The sequence below is a fragment of the Arvicanthis niloticus genome, chromosome 21 (genome assembly GCF_011762505.2).
Source record: "Arvicanthis niloticus isolate mArvNil1 chromosome 21, mArvNil1.pat.X, whole genome shotgun sequence".
NCBI lineage: Eukaryota > Metazoa > Chordata > Mammalia > Rodentia > Muridae > Arvicanthis > Arvicanthis niloticus.
In genome coordinates, this window is record NC_047678.1 from 25,960,343 (window position 1) to 25,983,747 (window position 23,405).

At 44.0% G+C, this 23,405-nt stretch overlaps 1 protein-coding gene across 1 annotated transcript in view; it reads right to left on the reverse strand.

Annotated features, from left to right (window-relative positions):
• LOC117693496 (collagen alpha-6(VI) chain) overlaps positions 1 to 23,405 on the reverse strand; it is a 136,793-nt gene that overhangs the window by 65,656 nt on the left and 47,732 nt on the right. Inside the window, exons 7-15 of the mRNA XM_034484178.2 lie at positions 21,010 to 21,585; positions 17,746 to 18,315; positions 10,098 to 10,441; positions 9,927 to 10,005; positions 5,854 to 6,008; positions 4,244 to 4,336; positions 2,514 to 2,567; positions 933 to 1,004; positions 810 to 836 (exon numbers count right to left, since the gene is read on the reverse strand). Coding sequence (XP_034340069.1) covers positions 810 to 836; positions 933 to 1,004; positions 2,514 to 2,567; positions 4,244 to 4,336; positions 5,854 to 6,008; positions 9,927 to 10,005; positions 10,098 to 10,441; positions 17,746 to 18,315; positions 21,010 to 21,585 — 1,970 coding nt within the window. The remainder of the gene's footprint in view (positions 1 to 809; positions 837 to 932; positions 1,005 to 2,513; positions 2,568 to 4,243; positions 4,337 to 5,853; positions 6,009 to 9,926; positions 10,006 to 10,097; positions 10,442 to 17,745; positions 18,316 to 21,009; positions 21,586 to 23,405) is intronic.

Sequence of the window (23,405 nt, forward strand, 5' to 3'; positions counted from 1 at the left end):
AGGTAAGTGTGCTCCTCATATCTCCCACATATCAAAGAAACTTCTCTTGTGGCAGCAGACAGAGGCCACTACAGAAAGTCACAACCAATGAAAATGCAGAGTTTGGGGGCATAGTCATAACAGATACACCTACAAAACACCCCTACACTTAAGGCCTAGGGAACACTGTGGGAGAAGAGAAGGGAGCATCGTGAGAGCCAGGAGATCAGGGAGTTTGCTGTGAGATTGTGTCTCCCAGTAACATCAGAAGCTACGCTCATAAAATCTTGCCAACATGACAACGTAAACATGAGTTAAACAGGGGTAATAGCAATACAAATGTCAGGGTGAACGGAAAGATCCCTCAATTCTACACAAAGAACTATCGTCAACTAAGAATACAAGCAGGAGAAATAGTGTTTCCCAGGGAAGAGCACAGCAACTGGGCATCCAGCACTAACCGGTCAACTCTGAGGACATATGTACAAGGAATGTTACACAGACTGAGCAGGCTGCGTTTACATACATGTACACATATGCATGTAACAGCAATTAACCTAAAAAGAGGTCAGGGACTTGAAAGAGAAAAAGGAGGATTATATGAGAAGGTTTGGATGGAGGAAAGGGAAGAGAGAAATACTGTATTTATAGTCAAAAAAAAAAAAAAAAAAAAAAAAAAAACCCTAAAACCAAACCAAACCAAACCAAAACAAACCAAAACAAACCAAAACAAAACAAAACCCTAAATGAAATAGCTGGTACTGAAAAAAAAAAATCAAAGTTTTCTGGATAACTGAAGGATAAATAAAATACAGGGCCTGGTGCCATACCTCTTCTCCACCGAGTCCTCTGGCTCCCTGAAAACAGAAAGGATGGCAGTGAGTATAGGAGATGCAATGGGCTGCCAGGATGATATTATGGCGTGCCATGGGGGAGTATTATAGAATCCTTACCTTAGGCCCTTTGGCTCCGAGGCATCCCTTCGTACCTTGCTCTCCCATTGGTCCAGAGGCTCCTCTTTCTCCCTGAGGAAAAGCAGAAAAGCACAAATCCAGATCAGTGTGTGCTGGTATGATCTGGGATCTGTCCTGGATACTTGACAAGTTGTTTTGTTTTTAAGAAAACATCTGTCTGCTCATGACTTACATTCCAGGCCTCCAGCCTATGAAAACAAAGAATGAAAGTAAATCAGAACCACAATGATGACAACCCTTTGCTTGGATGCCACCTGCATGCTGCCTGCACGGAGCTTCCCTTTCCCCAGGTGGCCACCACATTGGTCCACTTTAACCCCCTTACCATATGTGTTCACTCTGCCCTAGGCTAAGATTCAGGACTCTTTGCCCGGTCCCTATGACTCTAAGACTTTGACCCATGACCTGGGTCTGAGCATCAGACCTGCTGCCTGCTCCCACTCCTATGCTCACCCTCACTCACTGTCCATAGCTAGACACCAGCGAGTCTTCTCCAGGGGACGTCAGTAGTGTCCAGCCACACTGACCACGTGCAATTCTGCCAACTCCCAATCCCAATCCTTTGACTCCTGTTTTGAACACACGGGTGAGGTTCCCCTTGGCGGTAGAATAGGATTTCCCACACGATTCACCCAGAGAAACTCCTTGTTATCCTTCACGTGTCTGCCTAAGTGTTCTCCATTGTTTTGTAAACTTTTCTTCCCAGGATCAACTCCAACTGGATTGGTCTTCAAGCCATTCGGTTCCTACTCTTGCTCAATACCATCAACTCCCCATGCCTCCAGCACAGCCATGTGTAGAGCAGCTGGACACAGTTTCCTTGTTTGTCTTCTCACTAGTGTGGAAAGGTCCCTAAGGTAAGAACAGGCTATCTTTGTTCTGTGTATTTTTTTCTCATTTCTCATTTATATATACACACAATGAAGTGATCAGAAAGAAACTTAAATATGTATTGTCAAAAGAGTGCATGACTGGATACATGGAGGAAAAAAGGAAAAGAAGAAAGGGAGAAAAAGGGAGAGGGAGGAGGGAGGGAGATGATGGGGAGGAGGGGGCTGGAGAGGTGGCAGTTAAGAGCACTGACTGCTCTTCCAGGGGTCCTGAGTTCAATTCCCAGCAACCACATGGTGGCTCACAACCATCTGTAATGAGATCTTATGCCCTCTTTTGGAGTGTCTGAAGAGAGTGACATTTTACTCACATACATAAAATAAATACTTTTAAAAAAGGAGAGAGGGGAGGAGGTAGGGAGGAGAGAGGGAAGGAGGAAGGAAGGAGGAAAAGGTTTCTGATAAATTATGTGGTACATTGGCTTAATTACTAAATGACCTGGGCAAATGGCAGGGATGTGGCTCCTATGGCAGAGACACGACTTTTCACACCAAGTTCACTGTGCAATGCAGGCAGGTAAATCAGAGCAAGGTGGTAGAGTGACGACCTCTAAGGAGAAGTGCTTCCCAGGAAAGACCCAAGACACTGCATCTGAATCGTCAGAGTCTGGCCTTTGTTTCCCTTCTTATGTTTGTAGGGATAGGTGAGCTCTAAGGAGTCTTGACTTACAGCAATGCCCTCTTCTCCCAGGTAGCCTTCACTGCCTTTGAATCCTGGGGGTCCCTGGAAAAAAGAAAGAGGAGAAAACATGAGCACCCAAAAGCCTGGGAGACGAGAGCTCTCAGGGCAGATCCACCGCTTGGGGGTTAGACTTCATATGCACTGGAGAGTTTGAAAATGCCCCTGGATTTTCCAAACCTCAAGCTAGTGGTGTTATATAAACAACAACAACAACAAAAAAGAGAAATTTCCACACAAGTATCCAGATATTCATGTGTACGCATGGGGGAGGGGGGGACTGTGAGTGTAGATGTATGAGTGCATGTGTGTGAATACATGTGTACATATGTATATGTGCATGTGTGTATGTGGGCGGTAGTTGGTATGTGTTTGCATGAGTGTAAACATATGTGTGCACACACGTGTACACCTGTGTTAGCACACTGACTGACCCTCACTGTCTTCAGGAATACCAACAGAGTCAACATTCCTCTCTAGACAAATATATTTGTTCTTGGCAGACTAGAATTATTTGCTTCTCATCAAAATAACCCTTTCTTTTTTGGGACCTACTGCTATACATAGAAAACCAGGCCACACACATTTCTTTCTATTCTGCTTTTTGATATATTTTTAGATTCTAGTATCCTCCTTCCATGAGGTCTAAGCGTTCCAGAAACAATGAATTCAAAGTTTTCTACAGTGGCACAGCTCTGGTGATGGGGGAGCGATATGGCATGGTGGTCACAAACCCAACCCATATTACAGCAGCAATATTAAGGTCATTAAATGTGTCCCATAGTGATTTTGGACATATTTGGATGTGTCCTAATCCCTGAAATAGCATTTTTATGCAAGGACAGATAAATGTTCCCTACTTAGGAAATATATGAATTAGTGTTATGAACAAACAAGACAAACCTATCTGGCCCACTTCTGTATATATGTCTATATATGTCTAGGGATGTATATATGTCTGTATATATGTCTAGGGATGGCGACACTGCCACATTTGCTGCTATGGTAGAGTGACCTGAGTTTGATTTTCAGCAGACTATATACAATATTGACTTGATTTTAACATCACTGCCAAGAGCCAAAAGGGGACTCTGACGTGGGTCATGGGTGTGGAGGAAGCTTTCACTCTTCAGCATGAGGGTCACTGGGTGTTCCTGCATTACCATTGCTGTTTGAAACTGGGCTCATCAAATGTCCCTGACAACTGTGTCTCTTAAAACCCCTTGAAGAACTTCCAGACAACTCTAATTTAGAAGACCAAGGAAAATGGCAACTATCTAATCTGACATGGGGAAAAGGGTGTTACGATAAATGGTCAGCTTCCTCCAGAGGCTCAGTCTAGCTGGCAAAACCTATTTCCACCTCAGCTCCTATCCGAAAGGCATGCTACGGTTCAAATAGCAAGATGAGAGAGAGAGAAAGAGAGAGAAAGGGGGGGGTGGCGAATATGGAGGCAGATGTTCATGTGTCTCCACCAGTCAAAGATAGTTGATATATCTAGGTTGGGTATTGGGTTACACTTCTGATTGAGCATTACCAAACTTATAAAGCCTTTGATTAACACTTTTAAAAAGTGTATAAAAGCAAAGAGGAAAAGGGGGCATGGGATAGGGGATGGGGGGGGGAATGGGGAAAGGGGATGGCATCTGAAATGTAAATAAAATATCCAATAAAAAAAAAAAAACCAAATATCAGGAGTTGTAAATCTGAGATAAAGTCACCTTTTTTCCTGCTGAGCCTGGATCCCCCATGGCGCCATCCCCTCCTGTGCACTTGCAGAGCAGACAGCAGCAGGTCCTTTCTGCAACGTTGATCTTGGGGGAACATGGCGATAATTATTCAGTGGCATTGATCCCCAAATCCCACACATGAGCTCCACTGTGGGGTCCACAGTAACAGAAGCCTTCTTATCATCCCTAAGAGGTCTATTCCCACTTTTGAGTCCTGCCGTCTACCCTGTGAGGAATTCCTGATCAACCCATAAGTGCCCCACCTCTGCAGATGGCATCATTTCAGCCATGACCAGTTCACTGCATACTATTAACAAGGTTGTCTCTTGTCAACATAGCTCGCCCTCGCTTTTGCTCAGTGTTGATCACCCTACATATTCTGTCCCACATGCTTTGTTCAGTACAATGAAGGTACGCTGTATTCTCATGGCTCCATTTGTAAAATCTCAGCTTGTTAGTAGTGTCATACTGTATACTTTGAAACACTGCTTGGAACAGTGTTCCCTGGAAGCACATTTAAGAGAGTTCTGATGTGACTTTGGAAATGTCAGCTGCATGCCAACATTTTAGAACCGTTTGCTTCAGAGGGTGTGAGCATGAGAAGAATATTCTCTTTATGTGATGTCCAAAACAAAATTATTATGCTTTTAAAATGCAAATTTCACTCTGAACTTAACTTTGACATCTCCTGAATAGCTAACATAGTGCTATTTAATTAATTAATAATTTTTGCAAATGACCCAGCCAATTCATTTTTAGGAAGATTCAGTTTGCAGTAAATGCTATACTTCATTTCTATAGGTAAACAATAGCCCTTCATCAGAAAGTGTGCTGATATACTGAGTAAAGACTATAAATTATGAACAAATTCCAAATCATTACCCACTCATAGTAAAACCAGTAATGTGCCAAGATTCACTAATGCTTATACTCAAGTTTGATTCTTTATAAATTTCTGAAATACCATGGTGAAGACACATCTTTTCTAGGTGTGAGATTGTAAAAACAGAACAAGAGCATCAGGGTCTGGCAGAGAGGAGACAGCCAAAGAAAATCCCTCACTCATAAAGTCCACCAGCAAGGCCCGATGTCTAGCTCCTCCCCCACACTCCCAGCAGGCTTTGTTTCTCTGCTTGAATTCCTCGGTAAATGGGCTGTCATTCACAGGCAGTGCAGGAGGGAAAGTACACTTTGAACATCAGAGGCACCATGAGCTGTGATGCTCAGAGCCAACCTCCATAACTCAGGCTCATCTTGGTACACTGGACTCACGGGTTGATCTGGCCAGCACAGGTGGTACTGTTTAAGTGCTTTCTTATTTTTCTTCTTTATTCTTCCTTTTACCACTTCTTTTGTCCCAAGAGTATCTGTCAAACACACTTTGACCCACTATACTATATAATCATGTTCTTAGACTCTTCACTAAATTCATAAAGACCCATCTCATCTTTATTCACAAGGTCAGTATTAGTTCAAATCCATACTCGTCAATATTAAACCTGTATACAAGATAACCAAAGGCTTAAACTTCTGGAGCTAAGCCTCCAGCCCAGCGGTGGGGCATTTGCTTAAACCCTCCAGCCTTTTTCTGAGTCACTTACTAGTTGCTTTGACAGCTGACTCCCAAGATCCCTCATTCCAATTGTGAACTGTGTTCTGTACTCAAATCCTTTCCCAAATTCAATGAAGAGAAGGTCGGCCAGGTCACTGGAATCGGCGGCTCCATCCACAGCAATGGTTATGAGGGCGTTCAGGCCTGTTCAACACATTCTCCGGGTGAAGCGGGCTTGCGCCTCTTCAATCATTCAGCATACTTAAACCACTAGCCTCAGCAGACAGCTGCTTTCTACGGTCTATGTCCTCTAATCTCATGATGCAATGCTAGTAAATAATAGCACAACACCAGGTGAATTAAACTACGGGTGCAATGGCCGGATTTCAGAGCTCATTGAATGAAGTGAGTCAGTGAGTTCACCAAAGGTCCAGCCACTGATTGCGGAAGTATCACAGAATCCACACGTCAAGAAAGTGAATGCTCTACTTTTTTTTTTTTTAATCCTTTGTGGAAGGTTATTAAAGCCACAATGTCAGAATCACCTAGGAGCTTTCTCAGAAATACAGACTTTCCTGAGATGGACAGCCATATTGACTGGCATCTTTCAATAAAATAAAGAATTGCATGGGAAAATGATCAAGTAAAAAATGAAATAGGCGGATCTTAGGCCTTAATCCACATCTACTGAATCCGAATGCATGTTTGAACAACCCCCCACCCCCACCCCCAGGCAGAGCAGTCGCCTAGCATGTGTGATGTCTGGATCCAAGTCCTAGCTTTGTGGACAGAAACCAATGTAGAAACAGAAACAGAAATGTGTGTCTAAGGGCAGGAGAGCTGCCTCGATAGTTTAGAGCACTCGCTGCTCTTGCAGAGGACCTGGGTTTGGTTCCCAGCACCTACATGGTGCCTTGACACCACCTGTATAACACAGTTCCTCTTCTGGTCCCTGAAGGCCCCTGCACACATGTGGTTCACATAAACTAAAAGCAGGCACACACACAAATACATGAAAGGTAGGGGCCTTCAATGACCTCATAAGGAACTGTTGCTCCAGTTGTAACTTTAAGTGGAAACAAATGTTAATCTCTGAGAGCAGCACCTCATAAGCCTTGGAATTTTATAGATCAGAATATCTCAAATAAACGTGGCAGCTGAGGGTCTTGAAAACTAAGTATTAAGAAGCCCTGGCAGTCATCCTACAGAGCAGTTACGTTAGCTTTCTTTCATAACTGTGGTGTGTGTGCCTGGAAGACAGTTAAATGATTACATGCACTATCTTATTCATACCCTATTAGGCACACAGATATGACTCAAATCATATTTGAGACAAGAGAATTGAGGCTCAGAGAACTGAGGCTCTTGACTTACTGGTCTTCTTAGTTTTTCATCCAGAGTCTAGTTCCAAAGCCTTACACTCAAGGACACTTTAGCAAAAACATACAGAAGACATAGTCATGGGATCAAGGGCAACCCTGCACTTTCTCATCCTCCTCCAAATGCACGTGACACAATCTGGATGGGATTTGGGGACCAAAATACCAAAGCAGATAAGGAAATATTTAAGGGCTTTCCCAGTGTCAAGGTCCCTTCTTAGGTAAGTTTGAACAATGTGGTTTGAATGAAGAGAATAAGGGAGAGAGGTTGGACGTGAGGGAGTAGCTATTGTTGGAGGAGAGGCTGATACAGTGGTTAATTGAAGGAAAGAAAGGAAGAAAGGTTTAAATCAGACAGCTAGCTTGTTCTGGTTTGCCTTTTCTGGTGTTAGTCCTGTAAAATTCCTGCCCTGTCCCAGACAAACTAGAATAACCGGCCGGTCACCCTTCCAAACTACTTAGGGGGAAAGAGAAGAATGTGTCTGAGGTGGGCTAGGACAGCACTGCTATGCAGCTGAGTTAGGCTTTACCGGCCAGGAAGGCATGCTTCTGGGTCTATTAATAAAAGAAAAGTATTGTCACATCTGTTTGTCCTTATAAACTTCAGGAAGTTTGAAAATGTGAGCATTACAAGATCTGTGGGATCCTGACATGTAGGAAATATGCATAGAACTATTATTTATGGGTATGATTCTCAGAATTGGTGTATTCAGTCGTGCTCCCTCCACACTCGTTCACCACCACATGAGTCACAGCCTTCAATGTAAGGTCTTCAGTTGCTAAAAGTGAATCAAGGAAGAAAAACCTTCAAAAGTGGTGAGAAGAAAGAACCACTTTATGAGGAAATTCCAGGGCATTTGACTTTTAAAACTTAACAAATTCAAACCCCAAACTACATGCATAAATTATATAGAGCTACACACTTTCCTTTCACACACTTTACATCACTTCCTCTCTCCTCTCATCTTGTTGCATGTTGACTGCCTACTCTTTATGATAGTATGTGATCTTGAACTAAAGCAGCCTCCTAGGTCAATACATCATCAGTGAATATATATGTGTGTGTATATGTATATACACGCACATATATGTATATATATCATACATACATATATAATATACACATACATATACATATATGAAGCATCCAGGGGCAGGGGTACTTCTTGTCCAGGTTGAGATTTATGTGGTGCTTTTCAAAGGATACTACTGCCCATCATTCCTTTATCCCTTTCTCAAAGATTCTCAATTTCTGAGGAATAAACACACACACACACACACACACACACACGGGGATTAAACAATTAAAATCTCGAGGATGACAACAAAATTGTCCTCTCAAACCAGGTGCCTCAAAGTCTTGTCCTCAATGTTAATTAAAATCTGTTTAGAGCTCATAACAACAACAAAACAAAAAAAAACAAGACTTGATAGAATAAAGAGAAGGCAGCTTCGGCCAATAAAGGGTTAAATAAAAGTCTTCACTATATGGCTGTAAATTCAGAGAACTCTGCTATTTGTTTGAGGTTAAGGAGAGAACTCAGCAGAAAACACAGATTCTGGAGAGGCAGGGGTACTAGAGCAGGCACCCAGAAGCGGAGCCTAAGGTAAGGGTTTGGATACATACAATGTGTTGAAAAAGCCTCAGAAGAAAGAGGATGAAGGAAAGAGGGTGAGGCAGGACATGAGTGATCCCCAAGCTTTGAACTTGACCTCAGAGAGTTCTGGAGCATAAATCACAGCCCTGGTGTCATTTGAGACTAAGAACCAATTCTTTGTACTGCCCAGGGGGTGAAGTGGGGATTAACTTTCCACTGGTAATTCTTCATAAGAACACATAGCTCTGAGTGACTGGTAGGTGGGTGATCCTGCCCCAGAGGAGCTGTGGATGGGAGAGCAGCAGTACCTACTCACGGGAGACTTGACCACTCTAGTCAAGTAAGAACACGTGGTTGTTTTTGCCTCTACTGACCTATATTTTAATTGGACCCAACAACAAGTCAGACTGGCTGGTTCTAAAAGCCAGATGCCTGGCTCCAGAGTTTTGAGGCTGCATAAACATCATGATTGGTCCTTCTGTGCTCTGAAGGAAGGAACTAATTACAAAACCCCAACACCCAAGGCAACTTGTCAAAAAACAAAACAAAACAAAAGAAAAAAAAAAAACCATGCTTGCAAGTCTGGAAATGGTTAGTGTTAGAAGTAGTCTAATGATCATGTTTCTTGGTCAAGGAGATTCTTCCTGTTCACCCGCATGTGACAGAGTAGTAATACTAAACAAGGCAGGGTGAGACAGAAAGACACATCCTCCAGGAAAGGTTTGGAAGAGCAAATCCTAAGAGAAGGTGAAGCAAAGGCCATAGTCTATGTCCTGTTTTAGACACATGGACCAGGAGCAGCAGTGAGAGACCACAGTGTTCTCAGAGGACCTTTGCTCTACTGAGCCCATTCAGCAGAGAAAGACTGGGGTCAACTGGGGTAAGAAATCCAGGGGTCAGTTAGGTACCTGGAAATAACACAGCCAGAGTTGACATCTGAGATTATAAAATTAATAAGCAGCCAGGCATAGTGGTTCATGTTTGTGATCCCAACACCCAAGAGGCTGAAAGAGTACTGCCCTGAGTTTGAGACCCATTTGGGTTACCTAGGAAGCTCCAGGCTAGCCTGGGCTACAAAGGAAAACCCTACCTACATAAATAAATCAACACTTAACCCTGTTTCTTTCCTTTCCCAAGTTCAATACCTTCCTTTCTGAGTTCATCAGACTTCTGTTCAAGTTTCTCAACGCCATCATCCAGTCCATCTGAAAATAGAAGGACCACCTAGGGTAGGTTTTAGAAAAATGAGGGGGAAAAAAGTTAGCAACAAAGTCACTGAAAACCACAGACCAACACACAAACTAAAGCCATGTTACCTTCCCTCGAGCAGCGGACTTATTCTGAAATGTATCCCACAGAGAACTCAGCAGGTTTGTGTTGAGGCGAGATGGGCCGTTCACTGTCACACCCTGCAGGCTGTTCAGTATGTTCTCACTGTAGATCTCAAACTTGGATGGGTATCTTTCCATAGCATTCGTCACTTGAAAAGCTATGCTCACCTGAGTCTCTGTGCCCACCTCACAGCTTACCCCATTGAGGGAGCTGATGGCACGTAAGAGATCTTGAAGGTAGGTTCCCATCCAAGGCTGACCTTCGAGCAAAGTCTGCCCTCTCTGCTGACTTGAGATATCAAATCCAACCACAACATCCACAAAACAATCTAGGATTCAAGGGGAAAGCAAATCTTGTTAGATTAACACCACACTAATGTGAATCTGATGCATGTCTGAGTCTAGGGACCAAGAAGTCTTATTTCCATCCTAGCCAGAAAGTAGAAAGCAGGGGAAACACAGATCAGGAAAGAGCCACACACCCATTTTTCTATAAGCTGTAGAAGCATAAACTTTTTTTTTTTTTTCAGCTGGCATAAAATCTGGACGATTCTCTGACAACTAAAGTGTTAAATGATTCTATTCTAGCCATTACAAATACACTGTAATATGTTCTGTCTCTAAAGTATCCCGGAGGCACCTTGTGGATATGGTAATATTCTAAAACACATTCATATAGCACTGCTTAACAACTGAGGCCATTGACAAAGGTTAAATTATAATAGGAGTGAGAAAAAAGTAAAAATATTTGAACAGAGCAAAGTAATTTAGAACCAAAGAGTCATGAAAAGTTTTGATCAATTTTCTTTCTAGAAGCATGAGTCAATTTCGATCGCCTTTAACATTCACCCAGAGAGGAAGTCAATGTTCAAAAAAAAATTGTTTAGATCGTGCTTTAAGTCCTACGGGTGAAGAAGAGACTGGTAACCCAATTATCTAGCTTGTCCATGTCAAAGATGGCACCACCTTTGGGAGCCCAGCCAGTTGGGGAGCAAGACACTGCCATCCGGGGTTCTGGAGACTTAGAGGAGAGATGTGTAGCATTTAAAGGTCTTTGCTGTTGCCTTATGAACTCCAGGGAAGTTTCAGCATTGAAGACATTTGGATGGGCTTGATATTTTAAGCTGAGTGCCCTAAAGGCAGATAATTTGAGAAGGATAAAAATCTTACAGCACACACGCTCTTCTTTCAAGAATGTCTAAGCGGCTAAACTCACTCCGACCTTAGCCTGCCTTCTCAACACATGTGACTTGCTTGGTAAAATAAAAGGAAATGCTTGGCTTAAATCAGCAGTTTTCAGACCGTGTGTGTGTGTGTGTGTGTGTGTGTGTGTGTGTGTGTGTGTGTGTGTGTTCATGTGTGTCCATGTGTGTCTGTATGTATATCTGAGTGTCTGTCTGCGTCTCTGAGTCTGTGTGTCTGTATGTGTGTGTTTGTATCTGTGTGTGTCTATGTGTGTGCAGGGATGCCTCTTCATGCAATCTTCCACACATGTTGATCAGTTGGATATTTTTAAGTCTCTTAAGTAACATCAACAACAAACCCAAATTCAATGCTTAAAACAAAGGTTGGTGACTTGAGTCTTTTTTAAAGACAAGATCTGAGTGTGGAAAAAGGAAAGCCTTACTTGATCACCAATTTCACCCAGAGATTTAATGTCAAAAGTCTAGAAGGCCGGCCTTCTACTTTGCTGTCTTTGACCCTCTTCTTGGCTGCTCAGAAATAGAAATGGAGGCAGAGAGAGAAAGCATCAGAAATCCATCTTTTCTAGAACATGTGTGTCCACTTCTCCTTAGACTAATAGTACTTTAACCCATCAACAGAAAACCACGTGACAAAGTCACCCCACTGCCAATTTGGAACGGCATACACACCAGCAAAGGCATTGTAACGACACCAACAGACCCTGGAATTGTTCCCTACAGAGATGGAGCCTTTAAAGTATTTCATCTAGATGCCCAAAAACACAATCTAAATTCCTCATGTTTAACTAAAGTTGACAAATGATTCCACAATACGATCAAAGGCAGACAAGTTGGTAAGGAAGTCCAGGGCAGCAGATACATGCCTAAGTGCAGTACCAGACAAAGTGAAGCTGGAAAGAGCGATTGTGCGTTGGCTCTGAAGGCTCTAAGGACAGATGTGTCTGAGAAATTTGGAGAACTCAAGGCTGTGCTTCATAGGGCATCTGCCAGTGGTGATTCAAATCCACTGGAGTCAGGGGTAGTTTGAGAAGTGAGCCAGGAAGAAGGAGAAGGTTGATTTTCAAACAGAGGTCATGAAGAATTAAACTAGGGTCACGGGGCTGAGAATTGGGAAGGAGCCATGAAAGCAAAGGAAATTAGGAAAGCAGCCACAGAGGCAACGGGGTGGGGTGGGTTGGGGAGGGTCAGCAAAGGGAAGTATGCTGCTTAAGGAGGTGGTCTTCCAGCGGCCACATGGAAATCAGGGCGGAGCTTGGAGGTAGGGAGGCAGGAGCTTCAGTCCTCCTGTATTGGGCAAATCTCTTAGCCTCTTGGAAGATTACTTTCCTTGACCACAAAACTCGAGAGCTTATATAAATAAATAAAAATACAAAGCAAAATAAAAATACAAAGCAGCAGATTGGATGAGACAGGACCTGCCCTGCCATAATTGTCTGACCGTTTTATTTGTAAAGGTCTTTAGAATCGATGGTAGTATATTCTTAGTATTAATACTGAGGAGTCCCAGGAGCCAAGGGGTGGAGGACAGACATAGCAGGATACTTAATCTGCTACATTGTATTGGCAGTGGAGCTCAGTGATTAGGCAGTAGAAGAGGAGGTGGAGCTGGGAGAGAAAGAGAGGAAGGGGAGGGGAGAAAGAGAGGAAGGGGAGGAGAAGAAGGAGGCCATCAGCCATGGAGAACCACAGAAGGGTCGAAAGCTGTCCTGGGTAGCAACTTCTTATCAAAAGGTTAACTACTGGGTAACAACTCTAATTGTGTGGGCATCTTGTTAATTGAGCGTTTCTAAATATATAAATCCTTTAGATAGATAATCATTAAACTTTAAGAGTCTCATTTCTACTGGGCACTGCGAGGATGGCAGATATTGTCTGGGGTTCAGCCGAGCTTTGTGGATGCAGCATGGGGGATTGGCAGAGCCATCCCCATGCTGGCTGGTGTCATGGGTCTAGTTGTGGCACGCTTGACTTCTGGCCTCTCTAGCTGTGGTGCGCATGGCTTCTGGCCACTTCTAGTGCAGAACATGGTGGCCAGAGCTAAGCAGAGCTACCCCGCCAAATATCTCCCCCTACAGACAGCAGAAAGCAGTCCACAGAATCAACTAAGTAGGGCTCCTAGTGGCTCACAGAGACCAAAAGGGCAACCAGGGAGCCTGCATGGGTCTGCACCAGGCCCTCTGCATACATGCTGTGGTCTTTTAGCTTGGGAATTTTGTGGGAGTGGGGCTATCTGACTCTTCTGCCTGCTTGTGGGATCTTTTCCCTTCTCCTGGGTTGCCTCATCCAGCCTTGATATGAGGATTTATCCCTAGTCTTATTGAATATGGTTATGCTGTTTTGGGGTTGATATTCCTGGGAGGGGGGTCTTCTTTTTCTGAAGAGAAATGGAGGAGGAGTGGATCTGGGGGAGAGGGGAGGTAGGGGGACTGGGAGGAAAGGAGTGAGGGGAGTCTGTGGTCAGGATGTAACATGAGAGAATAAATTAAAAGGAGAGAAAAAGAATAGCGTCGAGGGCCCCTAAGGTGGCTCAGTGGGAAGGGTACTTCTGCCAATTCCCTGAGAATCCAAGTTCAATTCCCACAACCCATACAGGAGAAGGAGACAAATGACTCTTGCTGTCCTCTCCTCCACAGGCTGGCTGTGGGATGTGTGACTCACAATACATAAATAAAGTCAGGGGAAAAATATCAAGAAACACTGTTGACAGGCTGAGGTACATCAATGAGATTAGTTGGCTGTGGTCCTGAAGAAAATATCTCAGTGGGAAAAGTGGACTGGTTGGCAGTTGTTGGGTGAAGGAGGAAAAGACATTTATATGGGGCATTTTCACATAGCTGCTAATGCTTTGAGTCCTTGTGCACGGGAGTGGGGTGGGACTTAAGCAGGTCAGGCTTTATGTGGGAAAACTAAGTCTGGAATGGTAATTGTGTTTCAAACATTCGGCACATTTTATTCACAAGTAGATCAGATGGGGCTGGGGTGTAGCCCAGTGGTACTTCCCTGGCATGCATGCAGTCAATCCCCTGTATCCAAAACCAAATGGGAACACCAACCAACCAACAAGCCAAACAAGTGTACAGATCAAAGCCTGGTTAACTTTGAAACACACCAATTCGCTGTCTGATCCCTGTGGTTGGGAGGATCTTATCATTTCAGAAGGGACATCCCATAATATACTTGTGCTTCCCCTTGAAGCTTTATCAGTGCACACTCCAGACTCATCAGTCTTCAGCTCACAGCTTGGTTACAAAAAAAAAAAAAAAAAGCCTTACATTCTTGTTTGCTGGACTAATGACTTTGAGTTTATCTTAAAAAAAAAAAAAAAAAAGCACTACTTGATCTTTTTGTATTCATGATGGTTTCCTTAATTTAAAAAAAATTAAAATATTTATTTATTTATGGGGCACCGCATGGGGATGAGGTCAAAGGATAACTTGCAGCAGCCATTTTTCTCCTTGCACCATGTGGATTCCAGAATGGAGCTCAGTTGTCAGGATTGGGGGCAAGTGCCCCTCCTGGCTGAGCCATCTCATTGTCATAGCAACTGCTTCTTTTAAAAATAGCTCACTACTTGGAGTTAATATTCTCATTTTTTAAAAAACTTTCTCAAGCACTCAAGTAGAAATTAATCTGTTCTAAGATAATTTTCAACCTAATAATTTAAAATCAGTATCTCTTGTGAAATAGAAAATTAATGTCAAGGATTTGGCTGGAATGATCGGACACGTTCCAAAGTTGGAACAAGGTCTAAAGCAAGATTGCAGAGAGACAGTGGCCCCTAACCAACTTCATGACATTCAACCTTTGACCCATCCTTTGGGTTCTTACAAAAGATGGGAGACTGGAGCTTGGGAAAGTACACTCGGAGAGAGCTATGGATAAGTACTCTGAGCTTCCTCACATAAGAGAAGCAATTTCCTCTTTGGTTCAAGAGGAAGGGGCTTCACTTCCTTTTGAAGCTACTTGAAACCAAGTAGCTTCAAGTAACTTGAAAAAGTAGCTTTGAGTTAACTTAAATTGAATTAACTGGAAATTGGAAGATCGAGACCCAGGTTGCATGTGCTTTCTGCGAAAGGGGAGCCCATTTCCAGGACTGTGAATTCTAGTGTTTATGGGGACAGCTGGACTGACTGCTGTGGCCCATGGAACTGCTATAAATAAGCAACAAAAGAAACTGTTTCAGGGTCCAAGAGAAGGGGCAGACACCATCCAGAATCCACTATTGCTTCTCAAAGGAGCATCAGTGGACACATTCTCCTAAAAATTGGCTTTGTAGGGATACAGGTGGTGGGAGATAGGATGGAAGAGCTGAAAGGATGCTCCCACTCCAGGACTCAGCATTGGGTGTGAGCCGCTGTCAGACTAGAGTCTGACCAGTACCATCAAGTGAAACACTTTGTTCCTCTCACCTGTCTCTTTTCCCTGGAACATTTGAGAACGGCCAAAGACCAGCATCAGCAAGAGAGGAGGGACAAGGCCTGAGAAAAGGGGTAGTGTGAAAGTAAAGAACAGGAACAGTGGGGAAAATGCCAACCACATGTGGCCTTATCACCTGCAACAGGTGAGCAGCTCCCCGAAGGCTGGAAAAGTAAAATAACCTTGATGGAGCTTAACGATTGTAGAGTTTCAGTGCAGTACACATATCACCAAGAGGAGGCTCATTCCTTCAAGTGAGGTGGCTAAGGGGAAGATCCAGCCCTTAGGAATGCATTTAATGAGTTAGTGGTAGGCAAAAAATGGAGAGTGTCATGGCTGGTCTTACCCGTCAACTTGACTACATCTAGAATTGACTAAAACCCAAGCTGCTGGGCATAGAAGAAATTTTTTTTTCTTAATTGAATCATTTGAAGTAGGAAGACACACTTTTAACTCCAGCCTTTTGAGGTAGAAGGAACCACTGGGCCACACCTTCTGGAGGCAGCCTAGATACAGAACATGGAAGAAGTCTTTCTCGCTCCCTCTCTCTCTTTCCCTCCCTTCTTTCCTCCCTCCCTCCCCCTTTCTTTCCCTTTCTCCCCCTTTCTCTTTGCCTACTTGCTCTTGCCCTAGCTAGCTAGCAAGTCCATTCCTTCACTGGCATTAGAGCCTAGTCCTTCAGGATCCCAGCATACACTGAAGACTAGTTGGGACATCCAGCCTCATGGACTGGACGTGAACTATTACCGGATTCAGCCATTGTTGGACTAGCTGGACCACAGCTTTAAGTCCCTCTAATAAATCCCCTTTCTATATAAAGAGAGAGATTTATTCTACCAGTTCTGTTCCTTTAGAGAACCCTGACTGATACAGAGGGACTTGAGAATTCCTTGGCGGGTCAGGCCTATTCAGAGTCAGGTTTAAGCACGCATCATCCTGCGAGATCCTCACAGAGGCTCTTTGAACCAGGTGATGCTCATTCACACTCCATAAAGGACAACATTCAACTCTAAGAAGCAACTTGTCTAAGAACAGATGGCACGGAGCAAGGATCTGTCGTCACGCTTTCAGTCTCAGCTCCTCTAAACGATCCCATGGCTTTCCTTTCCTGGGTGGAAGTCTGTGGTTAATGTTTACCATGGCTACTCAAAATAATCATCGATCCATAGGGTGTCTGTGTGTGTGTGTGTGTGTGTGTGTGTGTGTGTGTGTGTGTATGTATACATGTACCTAGAGGCCAGAGGTCAACCTCTGGTGTCATTTATTCCCTTGGGTGCCACAGACATTTTTTGAGACAGAGTCTCACATGGCCTGGAACTAATTTACGAGACTAGGCTGACTTGCCAGCAAGCCCCAAGGATCTTCCTGTCACTATCTCTCCAGGCCTGGGATTGCAACCATGCATCACCACATCTGGCTGTTTAACATAGGTCCTGGGGGGGAGGGCTGGGTGTCAAACTCAAATCCTTGTGATTGCACACAAGAACTTCAATGACTAAGCTCTCCAGGCCTCAAATGTGGCCATTCTTAAGAAGATAATTACTCACTTCTGTGGTAAAGTTTCAAAGTAAAGGTATAGACATAGAGATGCTCTCACCCCACCCATATGGGATCATGGCTTGCACTGTAGGCATATTGCCAGGCAACCAAACTCCATCAGACAGCTCATTTTCTCTGTGACATATTCTTCAATCTCAGAAAGCAGCTGGATTGTGAACAATGGCCTCTCTCTCTCTTTCCCTCTTGCATCTTCTAAAGTCAGGCATCTCTATTCACAGAAGAGCCATGCTCCCCCAGGGAGACAGTGCAAATAGAAGCCACGGGGTCTCTGTTTCTCTTTCTCGTTCCACGGTTCACAAAACACACACACTTCATATCAGTGAAAAAGTTCAAATTGAAATCCAGAGGCACAAATCTAAATTCTCCCTGCGGCCCCCTGGGGGAGGTAAACAGTCGGAAGAAAATGTCAGCGAAGGCAGTGGGGAAATCAAAATAAAGAACTCAATACTTACTGCTCTCACCACTTGAGGTACAGATGTTACGAACGATCCTTTTCTTCACCTTTTTTAGCTCGTCGAAGTTATTCACTGTCAATTTTTTCTCCGCTGTCCCCGTGATCTGGATCAGCTGCTGGTCGTCCACATCCCCGATACCCACTGAATAGATGTCCACACCTTTGTGTCTCAGCTCCTCAGCAGCCTGAGCTACCTCGTCTTGGGACCGGCCATCTGTAAGGACCAGCAGCACCTGAGGGGTACCTGCGTTGATCCTGCTGCCTGTGTCTGGCTGAAAGTAATGTTTCACCTTCCTGAGGGCGTCTCCGATGTGGGTGTATCCAAAGATCTGCTGGATGCCCTCAATCCGTGTGGATATCTCCCTCTCCCCTGTGAACGTCCCCAGCAGAAACTCTGACCTGTAGCTGTCGCTGAACTGTGCCACTCCTACACGGACTCTGTTGAGGCTGACATCGAAGTCTTGAACGACTGATGCCAAAAACTCCTTCATCTTCTGAAAGTCATCCGGATGGATGCTGTTTGAACCGTCCATGAGGAATACAAGGTCAACCTTTTCAATTTCACAATCTACAGAGAGGAAAGGAAATGAGATAAGACCAGGCAACTATTCTTTAACCTGCCAGGAATAAATTAAACATCTGCAACTCTACCGGACGAGTAGATTGAAAGTGGTTTCTTATCTCATGCTACTCTGTGGTCACATTAATTGGAGAATAAACACGAATGGTCCTTTCATACAGGCAGCTGGGAGTCATGCACCGCCAACCCATCCTTGTCCTGTTTCTCTTGGCTCTGTTTGTTTGGTCGTTCACCATTTTCTTTTTGACATGCCAGAGGACTGACAACTGCGATACACAAGAGCTTCTCTCAGCATCCGCAATCATGTCCTAACCTTCCCAGAGGGCAGGGACAGTAGTAGCACAGCAAACAACATTAACACGTATCCACATAGAGATTCAAATAGAAGCAGACGGTCTCTATTATTGACTTGGCTTCTCTGGTCCAGTTGGTCCAATAAATTTTTTTTTCTGGTTTATTAGGGAAATTTGTTAAGAGCATGCTTTCTGTTCTCCCTCTGACCTTCCTCTTCTATCGGCTTCCCCTCTCTGGTGTATGTAGGCAAAAATACCAGCTTAAGAAAAAAAGTGTTTGTAAGCACATAATACAATATAGTCAGAGGTAATTCTATTTCATTATTGTAGCAAATTCAAAACCAACAGAACAAGGGAGGTTGGTGCCAATAGATAAGGCATGCCTGGCACAGGTTCATCCATACCCTTTAACTTTAACCTAAGCCCTGTCACCGAAACTCCAGGGTTCCCAACACTGACCCAACCTAATTTTTTTAAATTACATGTATGTGTGTGCACACATGTGTGGTGTATGTGTAAGATGTGTGTACATTAGTGCATAGGTGTGTGAGTATGTACACCCATTCATAAAGGCCAGAGGGGGACATCTAGTATCCTTTCATTCCTTAAGACAGGGTCTCACTGAAATTGGAGCTAGGCTGGTGCCAGTGAGTACCAGTGACCCTCCTGTCTCAGCTCCCCCATGGAGCTAGGCTTACAGGCACTACTGGCTTTTTACATGGAGCACCTCCTTGACCTCAGGGTATTTCTCAGTGTAGTTTCAGGAAAGGTTAAAGGTGGCAGATTCCTGCAGTCTGGATAAGGGGGAGGAAAGCAGATATGGCAACCAAGCTTTTAGGAATCGATGAACTCCTCACACTGCTCTGCTCCTGGCTCATACTTGGCAGCCTTTCTTGCTTCATGGGGGAAGTTTCAGTCAAAGGGTGTAGTTGTCAACTTTCACGGAGAAGGAGAGAAGGACAGGTAAAAGTTTAGGCATTGGCCAACAAAGGAAGCTAGGATTGGTCCTCATTCCTAGTAACAAACAGAAGTTGTTAGTTTGCCAGAGAAAAAGCTAGTGGATACGTCCTAAGGAGGTAATGCTCACAACAAACAAACAAACAAGACAAAACCAGAAAACTTGAATCATTTTGAAAAAGAACTGCACCCACAGGTTGGAATTGTGGACCAACAGTGATTGCTCTAATAAAAATATTTTATTTCTTCTTATTTTTTAGAACACAGAATTGCTTACATGTTTTCCCACCAGCTAGTCCTCCTTTTTGGAAAGCAAATTCTGTTTCTTCTTGAGAAAGACTGTGAGGGTTTATATATGTTTGGCCCAGGGAGTGACACTATTAGGAGGTGTGGCCTTGTTGGAGTAGACGTATTACTGTGGGCGTGGGCTTTAATACCTTCATCCTAGCTGCCTGGAAGTCAGTCTCCTGCTAGCTGCCTTCAGAACAAGAGGTGGGACTCTCAGCTCCTCCAGCCCTATGCCTGCCTGGATGCTCCATGCTCCTGCCTTGATAATAATGGACTGAATTTCTGAGCCTGTAAGCCAGCCCCAATTAAATGTCATCCTTATAAGAGTTGCCTTGGTCATGGTATCTGTTCACAGTAAAACCCTAACTAAGTAGGAAAAAAATGTCTATGAATTGTCTTTTATTTGGGGGTGAGGGGGTTAGGGAGGAGGTGAGCAGGGTCACACTACATAGGAGGTCTAGCCTGGAACTCAGAGTACAGTCTAGGATGGCCTTAAACTGCCCAAGCCTCCTCCGAGTGCTAGGATTATAGGTATGTAGCAACATGTCTAGCGAGATAAAAGTGTAAAGTGGCAGCTGAATGAATGAGCAGTGGATGAGTGTGCACACACGCACATACACTCACACCATCTCTACCTGCCTGAAAGGAAAGATAAACAGCGGTGCTGGCTGCCCTCTCTCATAGCCCTCAGAGCCCCGACTGGAGTGTTTAATACCTAAGTCTGCATTTTTGGTGAATTTGTTTGGTCTGGAGGAAAGAATGACTTCAGGCCATGGTGTTGGCCTTTAGGAGAAGGCAGTGTGACTTTTTGGGAGAAAGGCATCTAAGTGGACCTGTGTCCTAATAAAGCCTTTTCAAAACCAGCGGAGTTCCAGTGATAGACGAGTCCAGGTGGGAGGAAGGAGAAGCATTTTCAAAAGTTTTTCTGTTGGGGAAGAAAGCAAACAAAATATCCTTGAAAGCCTGTTCTACTCTGGGATCCTACGAGTGGGAAAGCCACTTCATGATGTTGGCTCCTTCTCTCCTCCCAGGAAAACATATTCCCAAACGTTGGTTGGTATCTCATTCATTTGGACATTCCCCCCCACACACACATACACACACTTTTTTAATAATTAGGAAAAACTTAACTGACAGGCCTTACCGACTTTTGAAGAGTTACAGACACTGGCTGACACATCAGAAAATATCCCCTGCAGGCCTCCAAATGTCTCGACAAAGTAGTACTTGTCACTCGACCCTGCCATGGCCAAGAGCTCCCAGCTATTGGCACCGGCAATCCCCACAGCCAGGACAAGAATGCCTTTGTCCCTCAGGGCCTTGGCGGTGGCATTGAGCTTCTCTGCATCATGGGACTCTCCATCGGTAATCACAATGAGGACTTGGGGGACTCCCTTGTGCAGACGGCTGCCCCGGGCTTCGGTGAACATGTGATCGGAGAAGGCCAGGGCCTCAGCAGTGTAAGTATTTCCACCTATAGGATGGTCATTCTGGAGCACTGAAATCACCTCCAGCTTTGTGCCTAGTTCATCTAGGTAAAACAGCACTTCTGGGTCATCAGCATACTTCAGAGCTCCAAACCGGACCTGATTCTTGCCCACATCAGCTTTTTTCACCAAGCCAATCATGAAGTCCTTCATGATGTTATACTCCTGATAGTCAATGCTGCCGGAGCTATCGATGACAAACACCACATCCAAAACTTCAATCCGCTTGCATTCTAAAAAGGAAGGAAAACAAACATATGAGATTCAGTGTGGGAAGTTCCCCAACTTCCATTTATAATGGATGACAGTTTCTCTCTGTAAGAACATGCTGTGTGTCAGACTTTTAACTCTCCGGATAACAGAGATACCTGGCTCTATTGTGCTGGAGTTACTTAGCAATGTTCAAGTGAGATTTCAGAACAAGGTAAGCATGGAGTGAAACCTAGCACAAAGGTAGATGAGGGAATGGCCATTATAAGGCCATCAGGAGTACAACCTTCATCTTCAGACTGAAAAGGAGAAAACCCTAATTGTATAAAATTTCCATATTACAGATACCTTCTGTATATGCTTCCATTTATACAAGTTTATTTTTAAGTTATTAGTTTTTAAGTTATTTGAGCTTTTATTAGTATCCCATGGGGAAATAACAAAACAATAACAACCACAAGAATTTGATAACACTACGCTTTTTATCATGGTTCTATGTTGACTGATTTCTGAGCCTACATTTTTCCTTTTTGACTTTCTTGAAACATTTACTTCCATTATTAGGACACATCATAAAAAGTAGGTCAGTTCTCATTTAGCTCAAGTAAGTTGTCCTAACATGACATTCCCGCGAACTCGGTAAGCCTGAGGTCAGCACTGTGGCAAAGTCGAGCAGGAAAGACCTAATTTCTAATTCATCTAATGGAGCACATCCCACCATGAGTTCTAGAGCTTAACTCATCCTTTCTGGAGAAGTGGAGTCCCAAGATGGTCATGTGGTCTTTATGTTGGTAGTACACACTCTCTCTTTGGGTCTTAGGAAAAGTGCAATCCAAATATTTGTTAGCTCATCTATTCTGGAGAAACGGGTCTTGGAGACAGTACTCCCCCAATGCCCAGCTGGCTTTCACATTTTCTTCTTTTACGCTAAGCCACTTGCCAGCCATGTGGTAGACTGTTGAAAACCCAAGAGCCAGTGTATTCAATGCTTACCGGAAGCCATGTGTACAGAGCCAAAAATCAAATTCCCAAGAAAGGCTGACTCCACTAAAGAACTAGGTCCCTCGAGCCATCTGCTGGCTGTGAGAGTTGCTTGGATTTCTCAGGGACTTGGGGGTAGAGGGTAGGGGAGGGTTGTTCCACACTGGAGCCCTCCAGAGGGCTTGTACTTATTATGGATGGTATTGCCAGGAAATAAAAACCAGATGTAGTCCTTCTACCAAACACAGATGACAACCACCAAACCCTACAGTAGGGGCTGAGCTAGCACAAGACAATGTCTCTTCTCCCCTTAAAAGTCTGCAAGTGCATCTTTTTAGAGTGAATTTTCAGAATGGTTCAGTCATTAAGCCCAGGAAATCACAGAACAATTTAGCTGCTTATATTTGCTGGCCTTCCTTCTATGGATCTGGGGGTGTGGGGGAGGGGGTTGAGAGGTGGGGTTCAGTCCATGACCTTGAGAGTGCTCTAGCACTGGGCTGCACCTTCAGCCTGGAGCTTTGGTTTGCCCACTTCCTTTACTCTGCAGGATTATAGGAAGAGTGGCAAGTACGCCATCTACTCCTCTGAAAGTGTCTAGTGCCCCAGTTCACACCCTACAGTCATGTTTTGTACAATTTAGCAGACAGTTCTCACAAACATTTCATTTGATCAAATTGATGCTAAGCCAAACAAACCTGAGTCTTTCTGCTCAGGAGGCTACTAGGTTCCTCTTTCAACTGCCTCAGCAGCTCATGTGTCTTCTAATGGCACAGGGCAGATAAGGTTGGTCCCCTCATTGGAAAGCAGGGCCAACTGTGGTGGGACTTGAGTTCTAACATTGCTCATGGGGTCCTGCTGAAAC